At 46.4% G+C, this 27,060-nt stretch overlaps 2 protein-coding genes across 4 annotated transcripts in view; one reads left to right on the forward strand and one right to left on the reverse strand.

Annotated features, from left to right (window-relative positions):
* GLP2R (glucagon like peptide 2 receptor) overlaps nucleotides 1-25,901 on the reverse strand; it is a 68,747-nt gene extending 42,846 nt beyond the window's left edge. The window contains exons 1-4 of the mRNA XM_050765333.1: nucleotides 25,066-25,901; nucleotides 17,463-17,550; nucleotides 15,210-15,314; nucleotides 8,517-8,638 (exon numbers count right to left, since the gene is read on the reverse strand). Of these exons, the coding sequence (XP_050621290.1) occupies nucleotides 8,517-8,638; nucleotides 15,210-15,314; nucleotides 17,463-17,550; nucleotides 25,066-25,254 (504 nt within the window). The 5' untranslated portion in view covers nucleotides 25,255-25,901. The remainder of the gene's footprint in view (nucleotides 1-8,516; nucleotides 8,639-15,209; nucleotides 15,315-17,462; nucleotides 17,551-25,065) is intronic.
* STX8 (syntaxin 8) overlaps nucleotides 1-27,060 on the forward strand; it is a 691,269-nt gene that overhangs the window by 99,661 nt on the left and 564,548 nt on the right. For 2 of the 3 annotated variants that reach the window (XM_050765470.1, XM_050765479.1), the window contains exon 1: nucleotides 8,124-8,127. The exons of the other annotated variant lie outside the window; for it this stretch is intronic. The gene's annotated coding sequence lies outside the window, so the exon portion shown is untranslated. Of the gene's footprint in view, nucleotides 1-8,123; nucleotides 8,128-27,060 lie in introns of those variants that run through there. 3 annotated transcript variants of the gene reach the window in all.

Below are 27,060 nucleotides of genomic sequence, written 5' to 3' on the forward strand. Positions count from 1 at the left end.
AGGCAGGCGGATCACCTGAGGTCAGGAGTTCGAGACCACCCTGGCCAACATGGCAAAACCCCGTCTCTACTAAAAATACAAAAATTAGCTGGGCATGGTGGCAGGCGCCTGTAATCCCAGCTACTTGGGAGGCTGAGGCAGGAGAATTGCTTGAACCCTGGAGGTGGAGGTTGCAGTGAGCCAAGATTGAGCCATTGCACTCTAGCCTGGGCAAGAGAGAGACTTTGCCTCCAAAAAAAAAAAAAAAAAAAAAAAAGTGAAAAAAATCATTAGTCAGGACAAATAAAAGGTGAGTTATCAAGCCAGCTACTATGGTGGGAAGCTGCAGCTTAATCCCACTGGGGAAGCTCTGGGAATCCTCAGAGTCAACTAACCCCAAGACCAAGGGAGTTGGTATGGAAACATACCAAATCTTCCCAGCCATTGATTGAAGGTGGCTTCCAAGGCACATTAATTCCATGGCACTTATGACCTGAATTTCAACAAACAAGTAGGCTTCAGGAAACAGAGAACCAGCAAAGAAATGCATGCACTTGTGGTGAGAAGTTAAGCAGCTGTGTACTGAATTAATTACGGTGAGGGGATGTGGGCAGGGCACCAAAAGCACCTGCTACAGTTGGTTTCATTGTACTTCTTTAGAGGATTTTCTTCAACTGTCCTCTACATTAAGGTCTCTAACAACACCTGGCTACTTTCCTAGAGGCTCCAAAGCATCAGGTCTCCAGCTCACTCTTAGTACCAACAGGTGAACGTTATGTCACTTCGACACCTTTATGAGAAACTTCCTAACCAATAGGTGATACGCACCCAACGAGGAAACAGGTACTCTCGTACATAGCTGAAGGGAGGACAAATGTATAACCCCGATGGCAATATCTAACAAAATTATATATGCATCTACCTATAATCCAGCGATCCCACTTCTAGAAATCTTCCAAAAGATATACTGCCACAAATAGTAGCCTACACACACATCTGAGGTTTTTCACTGTGGCATTTTTAGGAATAAAAGATTGGAAATTAGCCAGGTGCGGTGGCTCACGCCTGTAATCCCAGCACTTTGGGAGGCTGAGGTGGGCAGATCACAAGGTCAGGAGATCGAGGCCATCCTGGCTGACACAGTGAAACGCTGTCTCTACTAAAAATACAAAAAATTAGCCGGGTGTGGTGGCAGGTGCCTGTAGTTCCAGCTACTCGGGAGGCTGAGGCAGCAGAATGGCATGAACCCAGGAGGCGGAGCTTGCAGTGAGCCAAGATCACGCCACTGCACTCTGGCCTGGGCAACAGATCAAGACTCTGTCCCCCACCAAAAATATATATATATTGGAAATAACCCAGATGGCCATAGGACAGTGGCTGAACAAACTGGTGGATATGCTAAGTGAAATACTACGCAGCTGTAAAAAAGAGATAAATATTTACAGTGCAGAAAAGCTATAAAAGTTTGGGAAAGCAATTGGAAAAAATATTAAATATGGATGAAATAGGCCATGTGATAAAAATCAGTGTTAATTTTACTTGGTTGGAATAATGGTAATGTAGTTGTGTAGAATGATGTCCTTAATCTTAGGAGGTACCCAGTGAATTTGGGGGTGAAATCTCATGATGTCTACAAATTAGTTTTAAATATTTCAGAAAGAGAGAAACAGAGAAAGCAAATGTGGCAAAATGTTATTACATTTTGAGTCTAAATAGTGGGTATATGAGTGTCTACTATATTATTCTTTTAATTTTTTTCTATATGTTTCAATAGTTCAAAATAAAATGTTGGAAAAATCATATAATCAATGGCTCTATTATAAATTATATTGAAAATTAAAATGTATTATTAAAATTATATACCATATATTAAAATTATATACAGATATATTAATTCATATGTATTAATTAAATTATGTATTTAAGAATAAAAAGTACTTTTTAAAGAACATAAGGCATAATCATTTTCATTCCATTAAACACGATTTCATACTAAGTCATCTAAACACACTTGTTAATGCTTATGCGTGCACACACACACACACACAAAATCTCCTTTATCAGTGCCATTTAATATGCATAAGGACCCCCAGCATCTCGTTAGTTGGAAGAACATAACATATTTTGTTTGCCAAAACTCTGAAGGGCAAAGATTTACTAACACTGGCCTTTTTTGGGCAAAATTTCAACCCTCTATTAGAAACACAGGTAAACATGGCCAGAAGTTGTTTTTTTTGTTGTTAAGTATTTGAATTCTTGGAAATGTGGCCATTTGCAGAGGGGAGGAGGCAATGCCCTTGTCCTCACTTTTCCAAAGAGAGAATCTTTCCTTCCTGTCTTTGAAAAAAGTGCAGTTTTCAAACCTTGCTTAGTGCTCCCCATTTGCTGACTTGGGAATGGTGCTACTGTGTCCGCACACTCGTGGTCCTCAACCTTGGCGGCATATTAGAATCATCTGGGGAACTTTGCAACTAGTATTGATGGTAGGCCCCACCACAGACCAATTGACTCAGAATTTGTGAAGCCATTCATGTAGTATGTATTAAGTGCCTACTGTATGCAAAGGCCACTGTGCATCCCAGTACTAGGTCAGAGGTTTAGGGGTGATATTCAAATATGACTATGACTTTGTCGTTGTTCTCAAACAGTTTGCAGCCCAGGAGAAAAAAATATATACACAATTTGCCTAATTCAAGGCCTGCCATTAGCATAACTTTGGTGTGAAAAAAGTCAGACAAATTCTTGAGATAAACCAGATCCAATCCAACTACAGGTGTCCTTCTGATCCCTTTCAGAGGTGTGACCCCTCAGACAGTAAAACCATATAAGGATCACAGAATTCTGTTAACTCAAATCCAGTAGGAAAGTAAGAGGGTTAGAAAGAATTCCCCGAGGACATGGAGGATCCAGTTGAAGGTTTTTCATGTCTGATGCAAGATTAGACATGGAATCTTGCTGTGTTGTGCAGGCCGGTCTCAAACTCCTGGCCTCAAGTAGCCCTCCCATCTCAGCCTCCCAAAGCACTGGGATTATAGTTATGAGCCACTGAACCTTGATGGAAGATTAGGATACACTTAAGGGAGCCAAGGACATGGCAACACCCACAAGGTTCTGAAGGAACAGAGCCCCAGCCAGGTGACTCCCGTGAGAGCAAATAGCTAGGTTATGAAACGTGTTGAACCTGAATACGATCAGCCTCCTCTAATAAACGTGAACCTGGGGCTCAACTTGTTGGCAAGAGTGAATACAATCACCCTGGTAGACCCAGTGGTGTGGTCATCCTGGCTTGCAAGAACCGATTGGCAAATTTTCAGGGAACCAGTTGTAAAACACGAGCTGGTATTGATAATCTTAAAAATTAAATGATGGCCGGGCGTGGTGGCTCATATCCAGTAATCCCAGCAGTTTGGGAGGCCGAGGCGGGCAGATCATGAGGTCAGGAGTTCGAGACCAGCCTGGCCAACATGGTGAAACCCCTTCTCTACTAAAAATACAAAAATTAGCTGGGTATGGTGGCAGGCGCCTGTAGTCCCAGTGACTCGGGAGGCAGAGGCAGGAGAATCACTTGAAACCAGAAGGCGGAGGTTGCAGTGAGCCGAGATTATGCCACTGCACTCCAGCCTGGGCAACGAGAGGGAAACTCCGTCTCAAAAAAAAAAAAAAATTAAATGATGTAAATTTGCAATGAATAAATTATATTCAGAATAAAAGCAACAAATACTCAAAATTAATCACTTCCTAATTACATTTCTACATGTCCATGTTCAGTGCTACTGGGGTTATTTTTGCTGTTGTATCTGCATGAGGAGAAACATGCCTAACGCTGCGCTACTGTGCATACTCTGTGGTCACACTGGTAGCTTGAAATTGACCATGGGGGGGTCAGTCATTCATGCCACTGAAATTGGCAAGTGTTAACAAATCATAGCCTTTTTTTCAGGGGTGGAAGCAGGGAGCCTGTTGCTAACATTTACTAACACACCTGCACCACTGGTATTGATAATCAGAACAAACAAATCTTGGTCTATAGGCAACCATGTCTCCCGAGATGGAAACTCCTCCTTTCTTGCGCCAGGTTGTCTCCTTAGCGTGAAAGTTTTTGTTTTGTGTCTCAATCCTTTTTTTTTTTTTGGAGACGGAGTCTGGCTCTGTCGCCCAGGCTGGAGGGCAGTGGCCGGATCTCAGCTCACTGCAAGCTCCGCCCCCCGGGTTTACGCCATTCTCCTGCCTCAGCCTCCCGAGTAGCTGGGACTACAGGCGCCCGCCACCTCGCCCGGCTAGTTTTTGTATTTTTAGTAGAGACAGGTTTTCACCGTATTAGCCAGGATGGTCTCGATCTCCTGACCTCAAGATCCACCCATCTGCGCCTCCCAAAGTGCTGGGATTACAGGCTTGTGTCTCAATCTTGGCAAGGTTTGATCACACCACTACATTTATGAATGCTTTGTTTTAAATTCACGTATGGAATTTTTTTTCTTATTTTTCCTCAATATTTATTATGAAAATTTTAAACATACACTAAAGTTAAAGAAACTTTATGAAGAACATCTGTATATCCACCAGTTAGATTCTAACATTAAACTATTTGTTTGTTTGTTTGTTTTTTGAGACAGAGTCTTGCTCTGTCACCCAGGCTGGAGTGCAGTGGCAGAATCATAGCTCCTTACAGTCTCAACCTCCTGGGGTTTAAGTGATCCTCCCACCTCAGCCTCCCAAGTAGCTGGGACTACAGGTGCACACAACCATGCCCAGCTCATTTTTGTTTTTGTTTTTGTTTTTTTTAGAGAGACGGGATTTTGCCATGTTGCCCAGGCTGGTCTCAAACTCCTGGGCTCCAGCAATCCTCCCACCTCGGCTTCCCAAAGTGCTGGGATTACAGGCCTGAGCCACTACACCCAGCCTCTAACAAACATTAAACTTATCTACCCCTCGGTTTATCCCTCATATAGCGGTTTTTTAAATTACTTGCACAATCTACATGTAATTGGTATTATTTAGAAAATACGACATATTAGAGGATCTAATAGATTAGTATTAAGATTCCAATATGAAATACATAGAAGAGTACCTGATTTTCAACTTTAAGTCGAAACCGTGATGAAAACAGTATTGACATATTTAGGAAAATTTGACTCATTATAGAAATTTGATGTATTCGGTGAACTAGAATTATTTAAAAACAAGAAAGATTTTCTTGTTATAAGATTTAACATAGTTTAAATGTCTAAAGCATATCAAATGTAGTAACGCAGCTTAAAATGTAAAAGGATATGTAAATAACTAGTTTGTGTCAACAACAATTAATCGGGGACCTCTACAAAAGTAGCTTTACTTACTAGATGTATAAATAGAATAATAAACTATATAAAATAGAGTTGACCTTAATAACTTAACAAAAAGTTAGGTTTTTGGGTTTTGAAAGTCAAATGAAATATTACACACACACACACACACACACACGAACACACACACATCAATCCAACCAAGTAGCCAATGCAGAAAAGCTACCATCACAGACACCAAAAAAACTCACAATGTCAAGTAAACTATGATCACAGCCTTAGGACTGAACCAGAGAGGCTAGGGAAGGAGAGAAGTGTTTGTAGGGTCCAGGGAAGATACTCCGAAAAGAAAAGAAACGCAATAATCACAACTATCAAAGGCCTACTGTGTGCCAGGAGGTGGATGAATCACTCCACATTCATTACCCTCTGAAACCTCACAACTAGGCCTGCAAAGCGGGTATTTTCAACCCCATCTTACAGATGCCTGCAGAGAGGCTAGGTTGCACAAGCGACATGGATAGTGTTTCTAAAACTGAACTCCTTGCCTTCCCCGTCCCCAGACTTTAAACTATTATATAAAATATCTTTAACGTTTAATGGGAGAATATTTAAATGACTTTAGAAAGCTAAAGAATTCCAACTAAATCATGAAATAAAGCCACAATTCAGCCTGGGCAATATGGTGAAACCCTGTCTCTACAAAAAATACCAGATGTGTGTAGTCCCAGCTAATCAGGAGGCTGAGGTGGGAGGATCACTTGAGCCTGGAAGGTCGAGGCTGCAGTGGGCCATGATCGCGTCACCGCACTCCATCCAGGGGAACAGAGGCAGATTCTATCTCAAGAAAAAAAACCACCATTGGGGGGCGGGTGGAGAGTGGGGCTGTTTTGCAGGTTCAAATTAGGGCACAGAATTAGGTAGCAAAGAGCAGGTGCAGTGGCTCACGCCTGTAATCCCAACACTTTGGGAGGCCAAGGCAGGTGGATCACCTGAGGTCAGGAGTCCGAGACCAGCCTGGACAACATGGTGAAATCCCATATCTACTAAAGATACAAAAATTAGCCAGGCGTGGTGGCATGCACCTGTAGTCCCAGCTACTCGGGAGGCTGAGGCAGGAGAATTGCTTGAACCCGGGAGGCAGAGGTTGCAGTGAGCTGAGATCATACCACTGCACTCCAGCCTGGGTGACAGAGCGAGACTCTGTCTCAAAAAAAAAAAAAAAAAATTATGTAGTAAAATATTGAGAACCCAAAGGGCAAGGCCTCTCCCTGTATCCTTCTCAGGGAGGGGCATTTTTAAGTCTCCTCAAGGGTCCAAGCCAGAAGCCTGCAATCTTGTCCTTGACTCTACCCTCTCACAGCCTCCAGCACCAGCCAGGTCCTACTGTTTTGCTCCTTGGCAAACCTGTGAGTTCACCCTCCCACTTCTTCCACCCCGTGGGCGCTCTCTTCCCATCTGGCCTGAGTTGCTGCCACAGTTCCTGCCTATTCTCCCTGCCTTCTGCCTCCAGCATGGCCCCAGTCTCCAATCTCCATAACTAACCCATGTGTTGACAGGCTCACCCCTCTCCAATCTGCCAAAGCAAACCTGTCAACACATGAGTTAGTAATGTCCCTCCCCTACTTCAACACGCAAAGTCGTAAGTCCTTCACCGGGCACAGGAGGCCTTCATCACCTACCTCTCCTGAGGCTTCCACCTTCACCTGTGTCCTCCTCAGGCCCTACCTCACCTGCCCAGCAGCACTCAAAATGGCCCCAGAGCCCTGCGTGTTCTTTGCCCCTAGGTGGGTTTCTCCCTCTTACTCTCTCTCTTCCTATGGCCATCTCCTTCCCACCCTGCAGAGCAAGGCTTAAGCACTCTTCCTGGCCCCCCGTCTACATTAGCTTCCCCCTCCTCCCTGACCCTGGGCATCTGGCACTTCCCTCCCAGCAACGATCACACTGTCCCTATACCTCGCGAGACTCTGAGCTCCCTGGAGGCAGTATCCGCGTGCTATCCCCTGTTTATTCCCAGTGCCTGGTGCAAAAACCTAACCCATCATAGATGTTTCATTACTGTGTGTGGCCTGACCATCTGAACGAAAGAAACCGAGGTGTGGCCGTAGATACCTGTCTGATCCCCAAACACCCGTTCCTCTGCTTTGCGCGGCCTCTTGCACTACGCTTTAAAGGAAAGTGAGCAGATGTTGGACAAACAGGAGGTCCTCAGGGAGAAGAGCAAGAGCTCAACGAGAAAGCACGGTGCAGAAGGATCCCGGAAAGAACACACGTGGAGAGAAGTCTGAAGCATGGATTTGTTTGTTCATCCAAAGAACCTTTCCTGGGAAGCCACGGGGACTTGCGGACCAGTTACCGTGGTAGACCCTGGGGATGGGGCAGGAATGCCTGCACAGACCGTGCTGACCGTGTATCGGGTTTTCTCCTAAGAAACTGATGTCTGATGACTAAATCCTCACAGCGTCACATGCAGCAAATATGACCCCAGTGGCATGAATGAGGAAGCAGAGGCCCAAGTTGATGAGGCAACTTGCACCAGGTTCACAGCCAGGAAGAGCAGAGTCTGGATATGAATACACGGACGGTTCCCCTGAGCATGCCACAGAGCTGTGGAAAATCCCAGGGATAAGCGACGTTTCGTTTCCCCTTTTGGGGGCTCATTAACATTCTTACTATTTGAAATGAAAATAGGACTGGCTGACCCTAGACCCTGTGCCATGCCACCCCCTCGAGGCAGCAAGTCCTCTGTCACCAGTGGATCTACATTGGGGCGAGAGGGCTAGATAACAAATAGGCAACATGTGAGAATTTCAGGGAGGGGCAGGCGCCATAAAGGGGTCAAAGTTGTGGGTGGTGGGTTGGGGGGATGTGGTAGGAAAGCAACCACAGAGGGCACCCTCTGGATCAGGTGATCCTGGAAGATCTCTCTTTGAAGGGGACATTTGGACTGAACCCTGGATGGTGAGAAGGAACCGGCCACAGTGGAGCTCAGACAGGTGCTCCAGGACGGGGAACAGCAAGCGCAAAGGCCAGGATCGACCCTGGAAGACTGATTTCTCTTAGGATTTTGCAAGTCAGCCTAGTCGTGGAAGAAATTCCACGGCCGCCATGAGGGTTGCTGCTTTGCAGGACCTTCCTTAGCTTCCCCGGGGAGAGGCTCTTTGTGTGGCCCCTGGAGCCAGCAGGCCACTGGGGTGTCCCGGAGGAGGGTGGTTTGGACCCTGGATGCCTCCTCACTGAGCTGAGCAAACTCACGTTTTGCTTGAAGCTGTGGTTCTCGGAGCATTCGGAGTCATCCTGCCAAATATCCGTGGCGTTCTCTATCGTCTGCCAAGTCCCCCGAGCCAAACAGTGTCTGTAGGCCCTTCCTGAGCTCTCTGAAAGTAAACAAAGCTCCGGAGGAAAGGTCAGAACGCACAGCCCGTTCCCCTGAGCGTGCCACAGAGCTGCGGAACATCCCAGGGACAAGGGATTTTCACTTCCCCTTTTGGGGGCTCATTAACATCCTCACTGTTTATTTGGGATGGAAGGAAAAACATGGAAGCTTCTCAATTTTGTAACACACCATGGTCTGCTAATGTCTGCTGTGTTTACCCAAAGTCTCTGGAATTCGAACAGCCTCTGGTGACTCAGAGATGTTACAAGCCCTCCAAGGTTCAGCCCAGCTGGGAGACGCCAATCTGGGCTCCCGATGCTTGCTAGGTGGGGCATCTCTTCCTGAGGCTCATGCCATGAACAAGAGAAAGTGGTGGGCACGTGGCTGACAGACCGGGACTGACGCCAGATGCACCATCCATGCATGAGTGTGTCCTGGGCCTAGCTCTCCTAAACCTCTAAGCTTTCCTGCGTTTTTTTTTTTTTTTTTTTTTTGAGACGGGGTCTCTCTCTGTCGCCCAGGCTGGAGTGCAGGGGCGCGATCTCAGCTCACTGAAAGCTCCGCCTCCCGGGTTCACGCCATTCTCCTGCCTCAGCCTCCCGAGTAGCTGGGACTACAGGCACCCGTCGCCACGCCCGGCTAATTTTTTGCAATTTTAGTAGAGACGGGTTTTCACCGTGTTAGCCAGGATGGTCTCGATCTCCTGACCTCGTGATCCGCCCGCCTCAGCCTCCCAAAGTGCTGGGATTACAGGCACGAGCCACCGCGCCCGGCCACCTTCCTGCGTTTTCATCAGGAACTGGGATAATAATTACTACCAACTCTCCATGATTTGGGAAGGATTTGGGAAGAAATGAAAGGGTGTGTGAAAACGATGAGAAAAATCCCTGTGCCCAGACAGACTGCCATTGTGACTCAGTCACATCTGTCCCAGAAGGTCCTCCCACCTGGAAGATTAGAGGCTGGGCTTGCAAATGAGAAGTCAAAATCTGTTGGTCCTTCCTAGTCCTGGCCCTGCACATCATGGGCCAACAGTAACTATCTGCTGAATTTAATGAATGGACAACCAAAGGGTACAACTCCCGGCTCCCCTGACACCTTTGGTAGGTAGGGTGTCTAACTGACATCTCAAACAACACACTCCAAACCAAACTCTTTTTCTTCTTTTCAAAATCTGTTCCACCCACCTATTTTACCACCTCAGTGGATGGCAAACCCATCCTTCCAGTCCCCTGGCCCTAAACCTCAGAGTCACCCTCCCCTTCTGTCTCTCATAGCCCTCCTCAGGTCCTCTAGCTAATCTGTCATCCCTGCCTTCTTCTGTACATGGAATCTGACTGCCACTTTCACTTCCTGCTTCCATCCCGTGGAACTATCATCTCTCACTGGGAGATGGGGCTCCTCTGACGGTCCTGCCCCTCACATCTGTAGGCAACTCAGCAGTCAGAGCAAGCTGAATAAAATACCAGCCACATAGGCCGGGTGCGGTGGCTCATGCCTGTAACCCTAGCAATTTGGGAGGCCAAGGCGGGTGGATCACCTGAGGTCAGGAGTTCAAGACCAGCCTGCCCAGCGTGGTGAAACCCCATCTCTACTAAAAATACAAAAAATAAAAAATAAAAAATTGGCCGGGCGCGGTGGCTCAAGCCTGTAATCCCAGCACTTTGGGAGGCTGAGACGGGCGGATCATGAGGTCAGGAGATCGAGACCATCCTGGCTAACGTGGTGAAACCCCGTCTCTACTTAAAAAATACAAAAAACTAGCCGGGCGAGGTGGCGGGCGCCTGTAGTCCCAGCTACTCGGGAGGCTGAGGCAGGAGAATGGCATGAACCTGGGAGGCGGAGCTTGCAGTGAGCTGAGACCCAGCCACTGCACTCCAGCCTGGGCGACAGAGCGAGACTCTGTCAAAAAAAAATAAAATAAAATAAATAAACAAATAAATAAATACATAAAAATTAGCCAGGCGTGGTGGCACATGCCTGTAATCCCAGCTACTCGGGAGGCTGAGGCAGGAGAATCACTTGAACCCGGGAGGCAGAGGTTACAGTGAGCTGAGATCGCGCCACTGCACTCCAGCCCGGGTGACAGAGGGAGACTCTGTCTCAAAAAAAAAAAAAAAAATCAGCCACATCATGTCACACTTCTCTCCAGATCTTCCAAGGGCTTTCTGAGAAAAACTCTTCCGGCCTTTCACAAAGCCCCCTAAGACCTGGCCCGTAACTCTCTGCTATAACCTGTTGCTTCTCTCCCCTCTTCATCACAGCCACGTCTGCCTCCTTCTCTTCATGGAACAGGCCAGCCATGGTCCCCATATAGAGCCACTGACCTGCTGTCTCCTTCCATCCTGAACACCCACCCTTCCTCTAAAACCTTTACCTTCTTTACATCTTCACCAAAACGTCACCTTGCCGTCGAAGACTTCCTTAACTATCCAGTTTACAGCTGCGACCCATCACCCCACTCCAACCTTCCCATCCCTTCCCCATCTTGTTTAACACAGATCACATTCAAACATCGTCTGCACTTATTTATGATGCTTATTGATAACTGTCTGTCTCTCCTGCGAGAATGTGAGCCCCACGAGGAGCTCTTACTTGGTTTTTGTCACTAATATATCCCAAGCACTTAAAAATAATGCATGGCATACAACAGGTGCTTAATACATATTAGTTGAATGAGTGAATGGCAAGAATGTCTCTTGCCACTTGCATTGCCTGTGCTAGCCATAATGCTTTGTGCTGGGAACGCAAACATATGAAGAGGGCTCAGCTCTGGCTGGGGGAGTGCAAAGAAAAATCTCTGTAAATGATTATAAATGCTAAGACAGAAGACTGCACTGGTATAGAAAAGGCCTCAGAGGCCGGGCGCGGTGGCTCACACCTGTATTCCCAGCACTTCGGGAGGCCAAGGCGGGAGGATCACGAGGTCAGGAGTTTGAGACCAGCCTGGCCAACATAGTGAAACCCTGTCTCTATTACAAATACACAGATTAGCTGGGTACGGTGGTGCGCACCTGTAATCCCAGCTACTCGGGAGGCTGAGGCAGGAGAACTGTTTGAACCCAGGAGGCAGAAATTGCAGTGAGTCAAGATAGGTGCACTCAGCCTGGGCAACAGAGCAAGACTCTGTTTCAAAAAAAAAAAAAAAAAAGAGGCCACAGAGAGGAGAGGTCTGTAGTTGAGGGGTGAGGTCTGAAAAACCTTCTAGAAGGAGGAAAGGACGGAGCTGAGAATTGCAAGGGGCTTTATAGGCAGAGGAACATGGCCAGAGCCTGTGAGGAGGCCTCCTGGGCAGGTGTGCGAGCCGAGGTACTGAGTGGCAAGAGCTGGACCAGGGGCAGAGCCTGGGCGTTGCTCATTGGGCTGAAGTGCAGAGAACCCTGAACGTGGGGGAGAGTGCTAACGAGGTCGGCGGGGTCAGGCAGCAGGGGGTCTTGTATGCGAGGGGGAGACAGAATATGAATGATATTTTAGACAGCTTTTCCAAAGGTGCCTAGAGGGGGCCAGATCTGAGGCAGGGACTCGTGAGGAGGCCATGGAAAAGCAGCAGAGGGTGCTGGTGAGCCCGCAGCAGTGAGGGATGGAGGAGAGGAGGAGCCAGAGGACCTGGCTACCCACTGGTTGAGATGTGGGCTTGGGTGGGGCCAGGTGGACCCTGAGACCATTCCTTAGATGGGGAAGAGACGGGGAGGAGGAGAAGGAAGAGGAGTTTGTTTTCCTCTCCTCCATTTTCTACTCCTTTCTGTCCCTCAGTTTCTACTCCAATTGATGACAAGTCTTGAGCATTCCACCTCCAACACTTTAATCTTTCTCCTTCTCTCCGCCCTCTTGCCCTTGGCCGAATCCAGACCCTTAGCATGACGTTTTCTGGGACACTATAGTAGTCTCGCCACTCTCCTCCCTGCTTCCTCCATTTCTCGGTCCAATAGCTACATGCGCTTAACGTCATTCTCCCAGACTACAACTTGAGCTCCATTTTTATGCCTTAACACCTTCTGGGGCTCCACATAATCCTCCTCTACAGAAAAGAGTTTGAAACCCTAGTGACTAACACCCAGTTTCCTTCGTCATCAGCCCCCAGCCCCAGTCGTCAGTTACAGCTTCTGTTTGCCATCAGGCACTCAGTGGCGCGATCTCATCTCACTGCAAGCTCCGCCTCCCGGGTTCACGCCATTCTCCTGCCTCAGCCTCCCGAGTAGCTGGGACTACAGGCCAGGCGCTCCCTCTTCTGATATGACCATGCTCATTTCTCTCTCCTCCACTCTGCATTTGCACATGTGCTTCTCTGCGCCCTTCCATGGTCTCCACATTCTCTTTTCGCTGCAGGGATCCATTTGGATTCTAAAGATTTAGTGCACAGAATGGCAGGTGGAAGAGTAACTTCCTACCTTTTGCAAATCACACTGCCTTCACATTCCAGAAGCCCACAACCTATTTTTTTTTTTTTAAAGAGCCTTTAATTTAACTTCTTTGTAAATGTGGCTTTTTGAACACTTGATTTTCTCTTACAGTGGAATGGATCTGTGTTTTTAGCTCTTGGAAAGGGACAGGTAGACAGTGAGCAGAGAGGGACAGGTAGACAGTGAGCAGAGAAGTGGGGATCGGCTCCACGTGCTACTGAAGAGTCTGGGTGTTTGGGGCCTCAAGACTTGAAGGAATCCAAGGGGCTCCTTCCTGGACTCAGCTTCAGCTCCCACGGACCGAGCGGCAGCTCTGCGACGCGCCCTGTGAGTGCCTTCTCATTTAATCCTCAGAGTGACCTTCAGAATTAGCAAGTCTCCTTCCTTTCATAGATGAGGAAGCAGAAGCTCAGAGGGCTGTGGGAATTTGCCCAAAGTCTCCAAAGTGTAAAATAGAGGGACTGGGTCTGACCTCGGGGCTCCTGACTCCACACCCAGTGCTCTTTCCCCTCACTCAGCTGTTCCCAGGGGGACTGTGCCTGAGTCATTCAGAGCCCTCCGATCCAGCGAGTTATCTCTTCCACCCTCCCTAAAATCTCACATTCTCATGCTTCTTGGGCTGATTCCAACTGGATTTCATCAGAGAACACTTCCATAAAATAGGTCAGTAACTCTCCCACCCAGAAATGTATCTTCCTTCTAAACAATCTCTCTCTCTGCTCCAGAGGCTCAAAACATTGAAACCAAAGTTGCACGATAGGATGATTAATGGGGCTGAAATTAAATACGAAAATACATCTCACCCTCTCAGAAGCTGGTTCTCACCTCGTTTTGCCTGGAGCTTTGTAACCACTTACGTTTCCTGAAAACCGTTTTAGTTGTCCTTATATTTGCCGGTGGTCTGTGGTCAAAGGCAACGGGAATCTAACCAGTAATCACCTCCCTCCTCTTCCGGAATAAAATAACGAAGAGGTCGGGCTTCTGGGGCTGGTAGGGATGGGATGTTATCCGGGGTATCTAAGTCATGTTTATTTCCTTGAAACAGGATCAGAGCAAGCTAAGTGGTTACATTCTCCATCCAAGTCCCATGGGAGTTAAAAGCACTAACCCATTGGCACCTCCTTTCGATGTGAATGCAAAGGGTACTTTAAAAATCCTTCCTCCCCATCGAACAAGTCAAAAATTGTGTAGAGGTTAGCATCCCAATCTTTCTCCCTCACCTGTTTCTCCTCTCCATGACAGTGGCCATTCTTACCCCCACTGCAGCCAAATTTAGTGGCTGCTAGATCTGTACTCTAGAAGCTTTGAAGTAGGAGAGCTACTTATTTGTAAGATCTAAAAATCAAAACAATTGAACTCATGGACATAGAGAGTAGAAGGATGGTTGCCAGAGGTTGGGAAGGGTGGTGGGTGGCTGGGAGGGATAATGGGTACAAAAAATAGAAAGAATGAATAAGACCTACTATTTGATAGCACAACTGGTTACGATTGTCAATAATAACTTCATTGGCCAGGCATGGTGCTCATGCCTGTAATCCCAGCAATTTGGGAGGCTGAGGCAGGCAGATCACCTGAGGTCAGGAGATTGAGACCAGCCTGGCTAACAGGGTGAAATCCCGTCTCTACTAAAAATACAAAAAAATTAGCTGAGTGCAGGTGCCTGTAGTCCCAGCTACTCGGGAGGGTGAGGCAGGAGAATGGCTTGAATTTGGGAGGCGAAGGTTGCAATGAGCTGAGATTGTGCCACTTCACTCCAGCCTGGGCAACAGAGCGAGACTCCATCTCAAAAAATATATATGTAATAATAATAATAACTTAATCGTACATTTTTAAATAACTTAAGGAGTGTAATTGGATTGTTTGTAACTGAAAAGATAAATGCTTGAGGAGATGGATACCCCATTCTCCATGCCTATTCACATTGCATGCCTGTAACAAAACATCTCATGTACCCCACAAATATATACACCTACTATGTAACCACAAAAATAAATATATACATACATACATACATACATACATAAAAATAAATGGAACATCCAGAATAGAAGAATTACAGAAGAGGAGAAGGAAGATGTATTCCTGAGAGCTTAGACGGGGACTGTTTGTGGGGAAAGAGGATTTGAGAAAAGCACTTGGTTGGGGTAAATTGATAAAAACAAGACTTATTACCTTCACTCCACCAAGGTAAGTATGAAGGGCAGGGTACAGAGACATTTCCAGGAGAAGAATGAGGCCAACATACGTACTGATCAAACGTCCCGTTACAAAATATGCCTATAGAGAGAAGAAGGGTCTGATGAACATCGGTGTTTCAGCACAGGGATGCCACTGATGGAGGCAGAGGCACCATGGGAGCCCACCTTCCTGGCACTGGAAGCTGTTGTAACCTGTGCAGAAACCAGCATGGGTGGCCCACTCTCTAGATGAGTCAAGGATGGGGAATGATTTGGGGACCACAGGAATGCTGAATGCAGCCCCACACAACGTGCATTTGTCTGCCCAACTTGACTTCTGGTCAATTACATCAATGTACACATGATACCGATTTTACTTTATTTGACATGAACTAAACTTTCACAGAAACTTGGGGACAGGAGGACACTTGGAGGCTCAGCCGGTCCCTTATGTTCCACAATCAGCTAAACAATCATCAAACCTTCACCAGTTAGATCCCAGGATACATTTACTCTGTGAATGTGCAAAAAGACCAGCAGAATGAGGGGATCTATAAACTCAAGGTCCTTGGTCACACAGATCCAATACAAGTACTGTATAGTCATCTCTCTCCATTTGAGCACTAATTCAATGATCATTATTAGATATTTGGACCATCTCAGGGGGTGATTTACCCTGGTGTTTGGCAACAGGAAGCAACAATCTTAAAAGTCTGCATTATGGGCTTCCCGGAATCAAATGGAAGTATTTCAGACTAGGTCCCAAACTTCTCATATTGCAAGCTCCTGACATCCCGGAAGCTGAGCACCATTCCCCACCACCTGCTCCCTATTAGGCTAAAATGGCCAGGTTTCCAGATCACGAGGTCAGGGGATCAAGACCATCCTAGCCAACATGGTGAAACCCCATCTCTACTAAAAATACAAAAATTAGCTGGGTGTGGTGGCGTGTGCCTGTAATCCCAGCTACTCGGGAGGGTGAGGCAGGAGAATCGCTTGAACCCGGGAGTCGGAGGTTGCAGTGAGCTGAGATCACGCCACCACACTCTAGCTGGGTGACAGAGCGATACTCTGTCTCAAAAAAAAAAAAAAAAAAAAAAAAAAAAAAAAAAAAAAAGAAGGCCAGGTTCCTGGCATTGAAACCCGAGAAACACCATGGTGTTATACACCATGGTGCTTGTTAAACACCATGAGCTGCCTTGGGACACTGTATCGACCTGGCTGCCAGGTGTCAGCACCTGGTAAGGCAGTGCTCACCTGAGCTGTGCATGGCATGGCTCTGGATGAAGGCCTGCCTTACCTTGACCTCAGAAAGCAGCGTTCTCCAAAACGAGAGGTGGTTCCTGCAGCTGACCTCAAGGCTTGACTACAACCTGCCTGGACCCATGAGGTCTTCAGAGGGAGCTGACAAGGGCTTAAAGCCTGGGACTGCCTTTGGGTGAAGAAAAAGGGAGAGTTCACAGTGTCCTGTCAATCTCAAGGCCTCTGAATTAAATGATCTGAAAGAAGCCAGAGCTGGGGATTGTCCTCAGTGAGCTCAGAGGCAATGGGCCAAGATAATTTCTTCTTTTTTTCTTTTGGAGATGGGCATGGTGCACGTGGCTGCACCCAAAGAGTCAGCCTGCAGACAACTATTACATATTTGCTAGAATGTTCTGAACTTAGTGTCACCTTGGATAAGAGAAATGTTACTCTTCAGATTTAGTTAACTCCCTGGGAGATGGGGCACCCCCCACCCCCATTCCTTTAACAGATTCCCAGGCTAATATACGACAGCTAAACATATCATGTGATCGGGTGATGAGTGTGCCATGGCAGATGGCTTTTATCAAAGATGGTCACATCCACATACATCTGGTTTCATATGTTTCCTTACAATGGGGCATGGGGTCTGTGTTTCTGCTCCTTTAGCCTGGGTAGAGCTTTGTAGCTGTCTGACCAGTTGAACATGGCCGAAGTGATCTTGTATGACTTTCAAGGCCAAGGCATGAAAGTCTTTGGTTAGGCAGGCCCTTAAGACCCCACCATCATGCTGTATGGAAGCCCTGGTCAAGTGTAGAGGCCATGGGAGTCTTCCAGCTAAACTCCAGACATTACAGAGCAGAAACAAGCCATCCCCAGTGTGCCCTGTCTGAATTCTTCACCCACAGAAACCATGAGAGGTAATAAATGACTGGTTCCTGTTTTGAACCACTAAGCTTTGGGACCATTTGTTACACAGCCACGGATAACTAATACACATGCTTACCAGAAGGTTCCTTGAGTAAGTCTCTCAGACACGCCTGTTTGTACTGAGCCCACTTCCGAGTCGTTTCCTCAAGGAGGGATCCTGTAACCTGAGCAAACAAAAACATGGTCACCCCCAGTGACCAAGTACAGATGTGGCCTTGTTGTCACTTCACACCATGATTCTCCAACCTTCCCACTGAAGTGCCCACAATGGCCCACAGCAAAGAAACAGCCTTTCTTCGGCATCTTATGTTCTATCTTAAGAGTACATATAAATTTTGCATTCACTCCATAATCTAATCATATTGGCTTTAATACAAATATGAAAACAATTTAAAAACCTTTAAGTGAAGTTGACATTTCAAGAGTACACAATATTCTTATCCTAAACTTTTGCATCCTCCCACATGAATAGTTGCACGCTTCTGAGACTATGTAGATCCCAAAGAGAGACGCATCACACTAAGATGCAACAGTGTGACAGAAGGGCCAGATAATTGCTGGAACCTGCATCACCCAGGTATCTGCAGGTCCCAAGTCAAAGGTTCTGAGTAGACAGATTCTCTGCTCTGGAGGTGACCATGATTTTTTCTGCTCAGATTATAGGATCTTTTCTTTTCTTTTTCTTTTTTTTAGACGGAGTCTCAATCTGTCACCAGGCTGGAGTGCAGTGGCGCGATCTTGACTCACTGCAACCTCTGCCCCCTGGGTTCAAGCGATTCTCCTGCCTCAGCCTCCCCGAGTAGTTGGGACTACAGGTGTACACCACCATGCTCAGCTAATTTTTTTCATATTTTTAGTAGAGATGGGGTTTCACCATGTTGGCCAGGATGGGCTCGATCTCCTGACCTCGTGATCTGCCCGCCTCAGACTCCCAAAGTGCTGGGATTACAGGCATGAGCCACCGCACCCGGCACAGATCTATTTTTGAGAAGTCAGTTTGGAAGTGGGTTCAGTACAAAGAGAAGTGTCTGAGAGACTTACTCAAGCTACTGAGGACTTGGGATTTTTTTCCTTTCTAACGTTGACTATTTCATACCATTGAATCTTGGAAATACAGCACGTTTTGGGCTTTCCAGATGACTGGGCTGTGTCACAGCTTCTACTTGTGTACCTGGACCACTTTTTATTTCACTTTTATTTATTTACTTTTTTGAGACAGGGTCTCCTCACTCTGTTGCCTAGGCTGGAGTGTGGTAGGACAATCTCGGCTCACTGCAACCCCTGCCTCCCAGGCTCAAGTGATCCTTGCATCTCAGCATCCTGAGTAGCTGGGACTACAGGCACACGCCACCATGCTTGGCTAATTTTTGTTGTTGTTATTGTTGTTGTTTAGATGGAGTCTCCCTCTGTCGCCCAGGCTGAAGTGCAGTGGCGTGATCTCGGCTCACTGCCACCTCCGCCTCCTGGGTTCAAGGGATTCTCCTGCCTCACCTCCTGAGTAGGTGAAATTACAGGCATGCACCACCACACTCGGCTAATTTTTGTATTTTTAGTAGAGACAGGGTTTCACCATGTTGGTCAGGCTGGTCTCGAACTCCTGACCTTGTGATCTGCCCTCCTCAGCCTCCCAAAGTGCTGGGATTACAGGCGTGAGCCACCGTGCCTGGCCCTAATTTTTGTATTTTTTGTAGAGAGAGGATTTCGCTGGTCTCAAATTCCTGGGCTCAAATGATCCTCCTGCCTTGGCCTCTCAAAGGCCACCATGCCTGGCCTTCGTTTGATTTTCAAAAGGACTTTCTCTTCTGTTGTTCATCAGGCACCTATTGTGGGCCAGGCCTTGTGTTAAGGAGGAATTAGGATACAGAGATGAGGGACACAGAGCCCCTGCCCTAAAAAGGACTTAGAATCTGCTCCAGAGATGAAAGCTATATAACTGGCTGGCATACAAGGCCAAGGGCATTCTGGTCTGTCGTCCTTGGCTTCCCTACGAGCTTCTGCCCTGTGTGGCTCAGTTCTCTCCATTACAAACCTGAAACTGGGAGTCATCCAGGGCAATTTCCTTTCCCTTGTCCAGGTTCCATCGACCCCACCTCCTTAACCTCTCTCCTGTCCAACCCTGTCTTTCCTTTCCTCCTCTGGCCTGGGGCCACCATCCACCCTCCACACTGCTCCACAGTGACAGGAGAACAGGACAGAGCTGAGTACAGGGCTCTCCTGCCTACAGTCTTTTACTTAAGGCCTGTGGCCTCGGGATTTAGCCTCTCAGCCATCCTTGTCCCAAGTCGTGCTCCTTCATGACCTCTCATCCTTGCACTTCCCACTGGCACTCGCTTCTGCCCTCATTTTCACCTGGTGAACTCCTATTCATCCTTCAAAGCCCAACTCAAGCCCAGAGACCCTTGGCCATACTTAACCACCTGTCTCCCTGAGTCTTGAGCTTGTCACCCTTCCCCTGCATGACCGATCCCTATGGCCCATCACACCGCAGTGTCATTGGTGGGCCACTTATCCATCTTCCTCCCTACTGCATAAGCTCCTTGAGGACTGAGATGTGTCTTTCATCTCTGAATACAAGCCCCCAGCACAGGGCGGGAGTTAATGCTCTTGCTGTCCATTTTCAGAGGCTCAGTTGTGGGATGGAGGATGAGGAAGGGTTCAATAAATGATCTGGGCTAAGATCGCCCAGTTAATCAGTTGGCTTTAAGGTTTTCTCTCTTCTCACAAGGGGCAACAAACTCAAATGCTTTCTAGGGCCAGGTAGACTTAGGGTTATCCCAAAAGAATGAGGTAGGACTGGTATACCAGTAGGGAGTGCAGCAACAATCACACAGCCAACTTTTTGAAGAAGAGCTAGTGTGGTCATTAGACCAGCAGTTCCCAAACTTATTGACTCAGTAATTTTTCCACAGCACTTCTAGGCCAAAAGATGTATCTAAAGCCCCACTCATTAAGTAAGTAAGTCCAAACAACTTAATAAATATTTATGCCTTAACAGCTTAGTGCCTGCTGTGCATTGCACAACTTCTCAAGCTTTAGGATCAGATCGGATGCCACCACCTTTATTTCCTGTTCCACACTGATTTTTGTGCACTACTTGTTTTTAATCACAGGACCTGTGGAAAATCCAGCTTTGCAAAGAAACAACATCATCAAAAGGGAGGAGGTGAGATCTAATATTAACACCATGAATACCTTGAGCTAGTAGTTTGCACAGTGTCTGGAAAATGCTACATATCACTGTACTTCCCTTGAAAAATTAAAGTATCTCATAGCACCCCTGTGAGTTCACAGTGGTGCCCTCGGGTATACAAGCACACAGTTTGAGAACCATGCAATTATCCAATAAGTAATAATAATGGTACAATAATTGGCATTTATCCCTTGATTTCAGTTTCCTATGAGTTTGGAATCTCTATTAATATATCTCTCTGAGTTATGGCCCAAGAGGAAGCATGTAAGTTATTAACATATTGTTTAAAGATGTAAACATCTTTAATGGCACCGTAACTGACTCTAAATCATTTTTACAAATTTAGCAGATGAGTTGCCAAACAAATAATTAGCCTCTAGAATCCTTCAGGTCATCAATGTAAGATCCACTGGGGGACACAGTACTATTTATGGCCCCAGGGACCTCCCCGGGACCTGATTAAGGAAGAGACAATAAAATCAGTCTCTGGTGTAATGTTCCCCTATCCTCCATTCTTTGTCATGGCCAATAGCCATAACCAAAAGCAGAAAAACAAACTAAAACTAAAAAGTTCGGAATTTTGTCAGTCTAGGGGAGCTGGACAAACTCAGACTGTCTTCCCAGTCCTTGCCCTAAAGATATAAAAAACACAAGAGGTACATCCAAGTTCAATCACAGCCAGATTCCCAAAGTCATGAGGAAAGAAGATATACGGGTGAATTTTTTTTCCAACTGGAAAAGTCCAGCTTGACCTTGATTTCTCTTCCCTTGCATAGGCAACCAGCATCAGCAACGAACTTGGCCATAAGGGATTGAGGAAAAGGAAAGAGAAATCCTTGTACTGACTCTCTTTAAATAAATCTGTTTTTCTTTGTTAGAGAAGGAATACACTTCACTGTAGATGAAATAGAAGTCACAGCTCTGCAAAAAGGGGAGAAGGTGGAATTATCATCTCATTACTCAGAAATTACCATCTACTTCCAGATTCTTCTTTCTGTACACATTCATTCATTCTTTTCTTTTGTATTGTAACTTCAAAGGGAATATTGTTTCAAAGCCTTTTATGTTTCATTAGAAGACCCATATCGTGAATATATTTCCATTTCAAGAAATAAATGATAAATGAAGTAAAGCATCCTTTTAACAGCTGCATAATAGTCTATGAAAAAAATGTGATATAATTTAGTTTTTAAATCCTCTAGCATTGAATGTCTATGTTGTTTTAAGATGTTTACTGATATAAATGATGCTGTAATTAAAATCCTCATAGTTGAACATTTGAGAGCACATCTTTATTTTCATAGAAATTCTTTGAATTTGAATTTCTGGGTCACAGAATACACATAGTTTTAAAGGTTTTTGATTGTCAAACTGTCTACCCTCGCCAAAAAAAATTAAAAATTTTAAATATACACCATTTTACCCTCCTGCCATCCATGTATAAAAGGGCCACAATGTACTTCTCAAAAATCCTTAGTTTATGTTTTTGATGCCAAAGCAACTGCTAAATAAATGAGTGTGGGAGAGGATGGCGTGGGGATAACACTACTTCCCTGCTTGAATTTAGAAACTAAACTATCCCTGAGAATTTCTCATTAAGTGAATTTTTTGAAGACTTCCTGCCAAAACACACACCACAGTCATTTATATTCCATGCAGGGAAAGAGGCTATGAGCAGAATTCATCATCAAAGTCTTCCCAAAGCCTTGTAATATAAACATCTAGAAAAGGAATACGGGGGTTAAGATGGAGAACCAAGAGTAAGGCTATCAGAATTACAGACACACCCAGAGGACAGCCAGCCAGAAAGGCTCTGAAAACGCAGACTGGGTGGCAGAGAGTGGAAGCAGACGCTGCCAGCGGGCATGTTACTGATCATAAAAATACCAGAGTGAAAGGGCCAAGGTGTGGCTTTCTCAGCCTGGTAAGCCGGCCTGAGGCTCTGCAGATTCCGTTTTCTAACATAAATATTCATACATCAACAACTCCCAAGAACGCTACAGAAGAAAACATACAGGGCTTCAAACACCCCGGGTAGGCACAGTGCTTAGGAGCTGCAGCATCGCAGGCAACCATTTAACTCCTCTGAAGCTTCATTTGCCCATCTGTAAAAGGGGCTCAGTAATAACACGCTTCTCGGAGGCTTGTGTTGAGGATTAAGTAAGATGAGGTGTGAGGAAGCGTGTTATAATATCCCGAGTGCTGTCTCAGGGCTCGGCATGTGGTCAGCCATTGTTCACATTTGTGAACAAAACTACACGATAAGCTGGGTGCGCTCACTCAGTGTTGATATGAGATATCCAGAGAATGGAAGCAAGGATGAAGGTTCTGAATCAAGTCTCCCACCAGTGGCCCCACCACTAACAGACTGAAGTCCTGGGACCAGAGGCAGGCCAGGGCCACCTGCCTTAAGGATGTTCTGGTCACTAGGGGAGAGGCTGCCATGATGGCAAGAATTCCATGAAACCATTCATTGGGCTCACATTTACAATCCATGAGGGCTGGAAAGCAGCCTCTAGGGGATCCTGGATGTAGGAAATCTGGCAGGGGTTATCTGTGTCTGTAGCCCCAGGCTTGCAGCAAAGAAAGCCTGAGGTAAACCCTCATGAGACCTGGTACCACAGCCTGCCCTACATGAGGGCTGGAGGGGTTTAGAATTCCAAGACCATGAACAGGGACTCACCCTGCCCATGGAACAAAGGAGGAAGACAGCCATTCCTTTTTTTTTTAGACAGATCCTCACTCTACTGCCCTGGCTGGAGTGCAATGGTGTGATCTCGGCTCACTGCAACCTCCACCTCCTGGTTCAAGCAATTCTCCTGCCTCAGCCTCCCGAGTAGCTGGCATGACAGGTGCATACCACGACGCCCAGCTAATTTTTGCATTTTTTAGTAGAGATGGGGTTTCACCATGTTGGCCAGGCTGGACTTGAACTCCTGACCTCGTGATCTGCCTGCCTCAGCCTCCCAAAGTGCTGGAGTTACAGGCGTGAGCTACCGTGCCCGGCCTGAGCCATTCCTTAGGCTACTTTCTTTACTCAGACGAGTGGAACTGGGGTTCCTTCCCGTCATCCTTTTATACTGCCCATAGCCCGGTATCCAAATGGAAACTTGGAAAGAGGACGAAGGTCTAATCTTCTTGGATAGAATAAAGCAAGCTACCAGCATGCCCAACTATAGAGGATAAATACATTACAACAAATCCTTAAAGCCCTTAAATATCATACCATGGATCTACATCTACTGACATGGAAGAATGTTGCTCAACTTCTCCGAGACTCAGTTTACTCATCTGTAAAAGGGGATTAACAAGAGAACCTCCGACTACAGGGTTGCTGAGAACACAGAAGGAGATAATATGAGGAATGGAGGGCACCTGGCACTCAACCCAGTGCAGAGCAAGTGCTCCATAATAATGTCAGTTGTGTTATTAGTGTATTTTGTTATGAAGAAAGCAGATTACAAAATAATATTTACAGTATGTGCCTGTGTTTGTTTTTTTTTTTTGAAAAAAAAAAAAAAGAAAAGAAAAAACTGTATGGAGACCTGGTACGGCAGCTCACGCCTGTAATCGCAGCACTTTGGGAGGCCAAGGCGGGTAGATCAATTGAGGTCAGGAGTTCGAGACCAGCCTGGCCAACCCCGTCTCTACTAAAATACAAAAATTAGCCAGGTGGTGATGGGTGACTGTAATCCCAGCTACTCAGGAGGCTGAGGCAGGAAAATCACTTGAACCTGGGAGGTGGGGGTTGCAGTCAGTCAAGATTGCACCACTGCACTCCAGCCTGGGCAACAGAGCGAGACCGCATCTCAAAAAACAAACAAACAAAAAACTGTCCATAAACGATGGTAGAAAAATGTCTGCAAGTATAAGCCCCCAAATGTGAATGAGGGTGATCTCTAGCTGTTGGAAGTAGAGTGATTTGTAGTTTTCATTTCACTTCTTTGAATCATATTTTAAAAAAAACAATTAGCATTCTATATTTTTGTAATGGAAAGGAAAAAGGAAACGGAAGGGAAAGGAAAGAAAAGGAAAAGGAAAAGGAAAGGAAAGGAAAAAGAAAAATGGATTTGCTCAACCTAAATACTCAAACCTGGGAGAATACTGAAGACAAACAAGGATATATGCGGCAATTGTAAATGCTATTTGCAGAATTCACATTGACGCAGGGAAATGCTTATAATATGATGCGGGGTGTGGGGGGGGACCAGGATACAATGTGTTTTATACTACCTAATACCAGCTGTTGTAAAAAAAAAAAAAAAAAAAAAAAAAAAAAAAGGCATAGAGAAAATATTTGAGGACAATATGCCAAATATGAACAGTGATTTTGAATGCTAGGATTATGGTGGCTCATTATATTCTTAATACTGTTTTCTCTTTTCCAGATTGCTTACATGAGGCCTAAATTGCTTCTTTAAAAAAAAAAAAAATCAGGAAACACACACAACCGATAATAATAATAACAATAATAATGAACTGCTCTTACTTGCTTGATGGAAACCAGCAGGACCAGGGTGAGGAAGGGCCTCCCAGGGGCCCAGAGAGAGCACTTCCTGTGGAAGGAGAGAGGACTGGTCCCCCAGGGAGCAGGGATGCCCATGGGCAGCTCGGGGACGCCAGGCAGGAGTCCCGCGCTTCCTCTCCCAGGCCCTGCCCTGCTTGATCCCAGCTTCATCTTCCTCGTGCACCTTCACAAGTGAGGGTACATCTCTCTAGCAGTCCAAGATGCACGGCAGGCTGTCTCCTCTTGCATTCCTCCTGGTCCAGAGAGGAAATGTTTGCACAAATCCTCTCCACGCCGTGCCGAGAGTGTCTGAGGCGGTCGAGAGCAATCTACAAAGTCTTCAGAGTTCCTCCTCAGCCCTGGCTCATCCCCCGCCCCTACCCCCCCAAAAGCAGGGAGATTTTTCCCAGACCTTCCCTAAGTCAGCTGTGCTTTCTGGGACTTCCTCGACAGGCCAAGGGGAAAGAACAAGACGGTCAGCGGGCTCCACCCTGAAGGTTCTGCTCAATGCACAAGGCTGGGCTGAGACAGGCTGGGGTCCGAGCCGCAGAGGAATGCCTGGTAGAAGGCGATGGGCCTCGAGCCAGTTTAGAGGCAGGTGTCTTTTTGAGGCGGGGTATTTCTTTCTAGAGCATTAAGCTTGTCCAGGCTGGGCTGAGACTAACCACAAAGGCAGAATCTCCTTGGGTCCTGTTTATGCAGAAACTACAGGAGAGATGGTTGCTCAGCTCAGGAGAGTACAGCTCCCAACCCAGGCCGTGAAGCAAAAACCCAATCAGCGGCTTACGTTATGCCTACACAATAGCAAAACAACGTGTTGAAAAGTCCAACATTCACTCGTCTTAAATGCCTACTTGTTCTAAGCACACGTGGCTCAGCCCACCTGACGACCCTTTTATGGAATTGATGATAGATCCAGCACAGGTGTACGCTCTCCCCGCAACTCGCATTGGCAACATCTTTTAATCCACCATCTTATTTCACTCAGCCTGATAATAACCCCGTGAGGATACGATGAGCTCTTCATCTGACAGCTGAGAAACATTGAGGCTCAGAGAGGTTGGATGGCTTGCCCAAAGCCACACAGCAAGTAATAGGCAGGTCTTCTGACCAGACGTGCCTGAGCAGAGCTACTTGGGAAGGTACCCTGTCCTGCCCCTGCCCTCTCCAGTGAGTTCTTAGCAGGCTCATCGCCGTGCCTCCAAAAGGCTCTGCTTGGAACTTCTTACCCCACCTCTCCCAGGCCAGCTCCCAGCGTCCCAAATTGGAGGCCCAGGTGGAAGGTATCTTGATTGGATGGAACAGTGAGTTAGCAAGAGGCAAGAAGAACGTGTTTTCACTTCGTTTTTGGTTTTGGTTTTGTTTTATTTTTTCCTTCCCTCTTCAAGTCAAACATAGGGACTCCTCCTGGGTAACTTTTCAACTGAATGAATTCTGAACAGTTGGGAAAAGCAGCCGTGCTTTTCTTAATAGAAATCCCTAGAAATCTTAAAAGCTCCATGTGGCAAGATTTTAGACCTTAACAATGAAATGCTCAACTAGAACAAAGGCCCTAGAAGTGGACTCAGAGTGGTGTCACCTCTGGAATCGATGCGGTCATCTCTCTGGGACGGCAGAGAGACCCAGAGGGAGAAAGTACCCAAGGGATGGACTTTGGTTATTGAATGTGGCTGCAACTCTGTTCTGTGAGTGCTCATGAAAGATCATCTTCCAAGATGCATGCTGGAAGATGGTCTGTCTTGCAAGAAAATACCTGCTTTGCAAGAATATTCTGTCTCATCTCTTGCAACTTTTTCTCAAAAACATCCTTTATTTCTGAAAGGATGAAGGTTGGGGGCCACACGTGACTTCCCCACCCATTGGGCGGGTGCCCTCTAGCGATGAAACGTGGTAAGGCCTCTTCCCTCGAGACTGGGGACCCCATCAGGCCAGTGAGAGAGCAGGACACAGGTGCTCAGACTTGGCCAGCGGCAAAGT

This window comes from Macaca thibetana, chromosome 16 (genome assembly GCF_024542745.1).
Source record: "Macaca thibetana thibetana isolate TM-01 chromosome 16, ASM2454274v1, whole genome shotgun sequence".
Taxonomy (NCBI): domain Eukaryota; kingdom Metazoa; phylum Chordata; class Mammalia; order Primates; family Cercopithecidae; genus Macaca; species Macaca thibetana.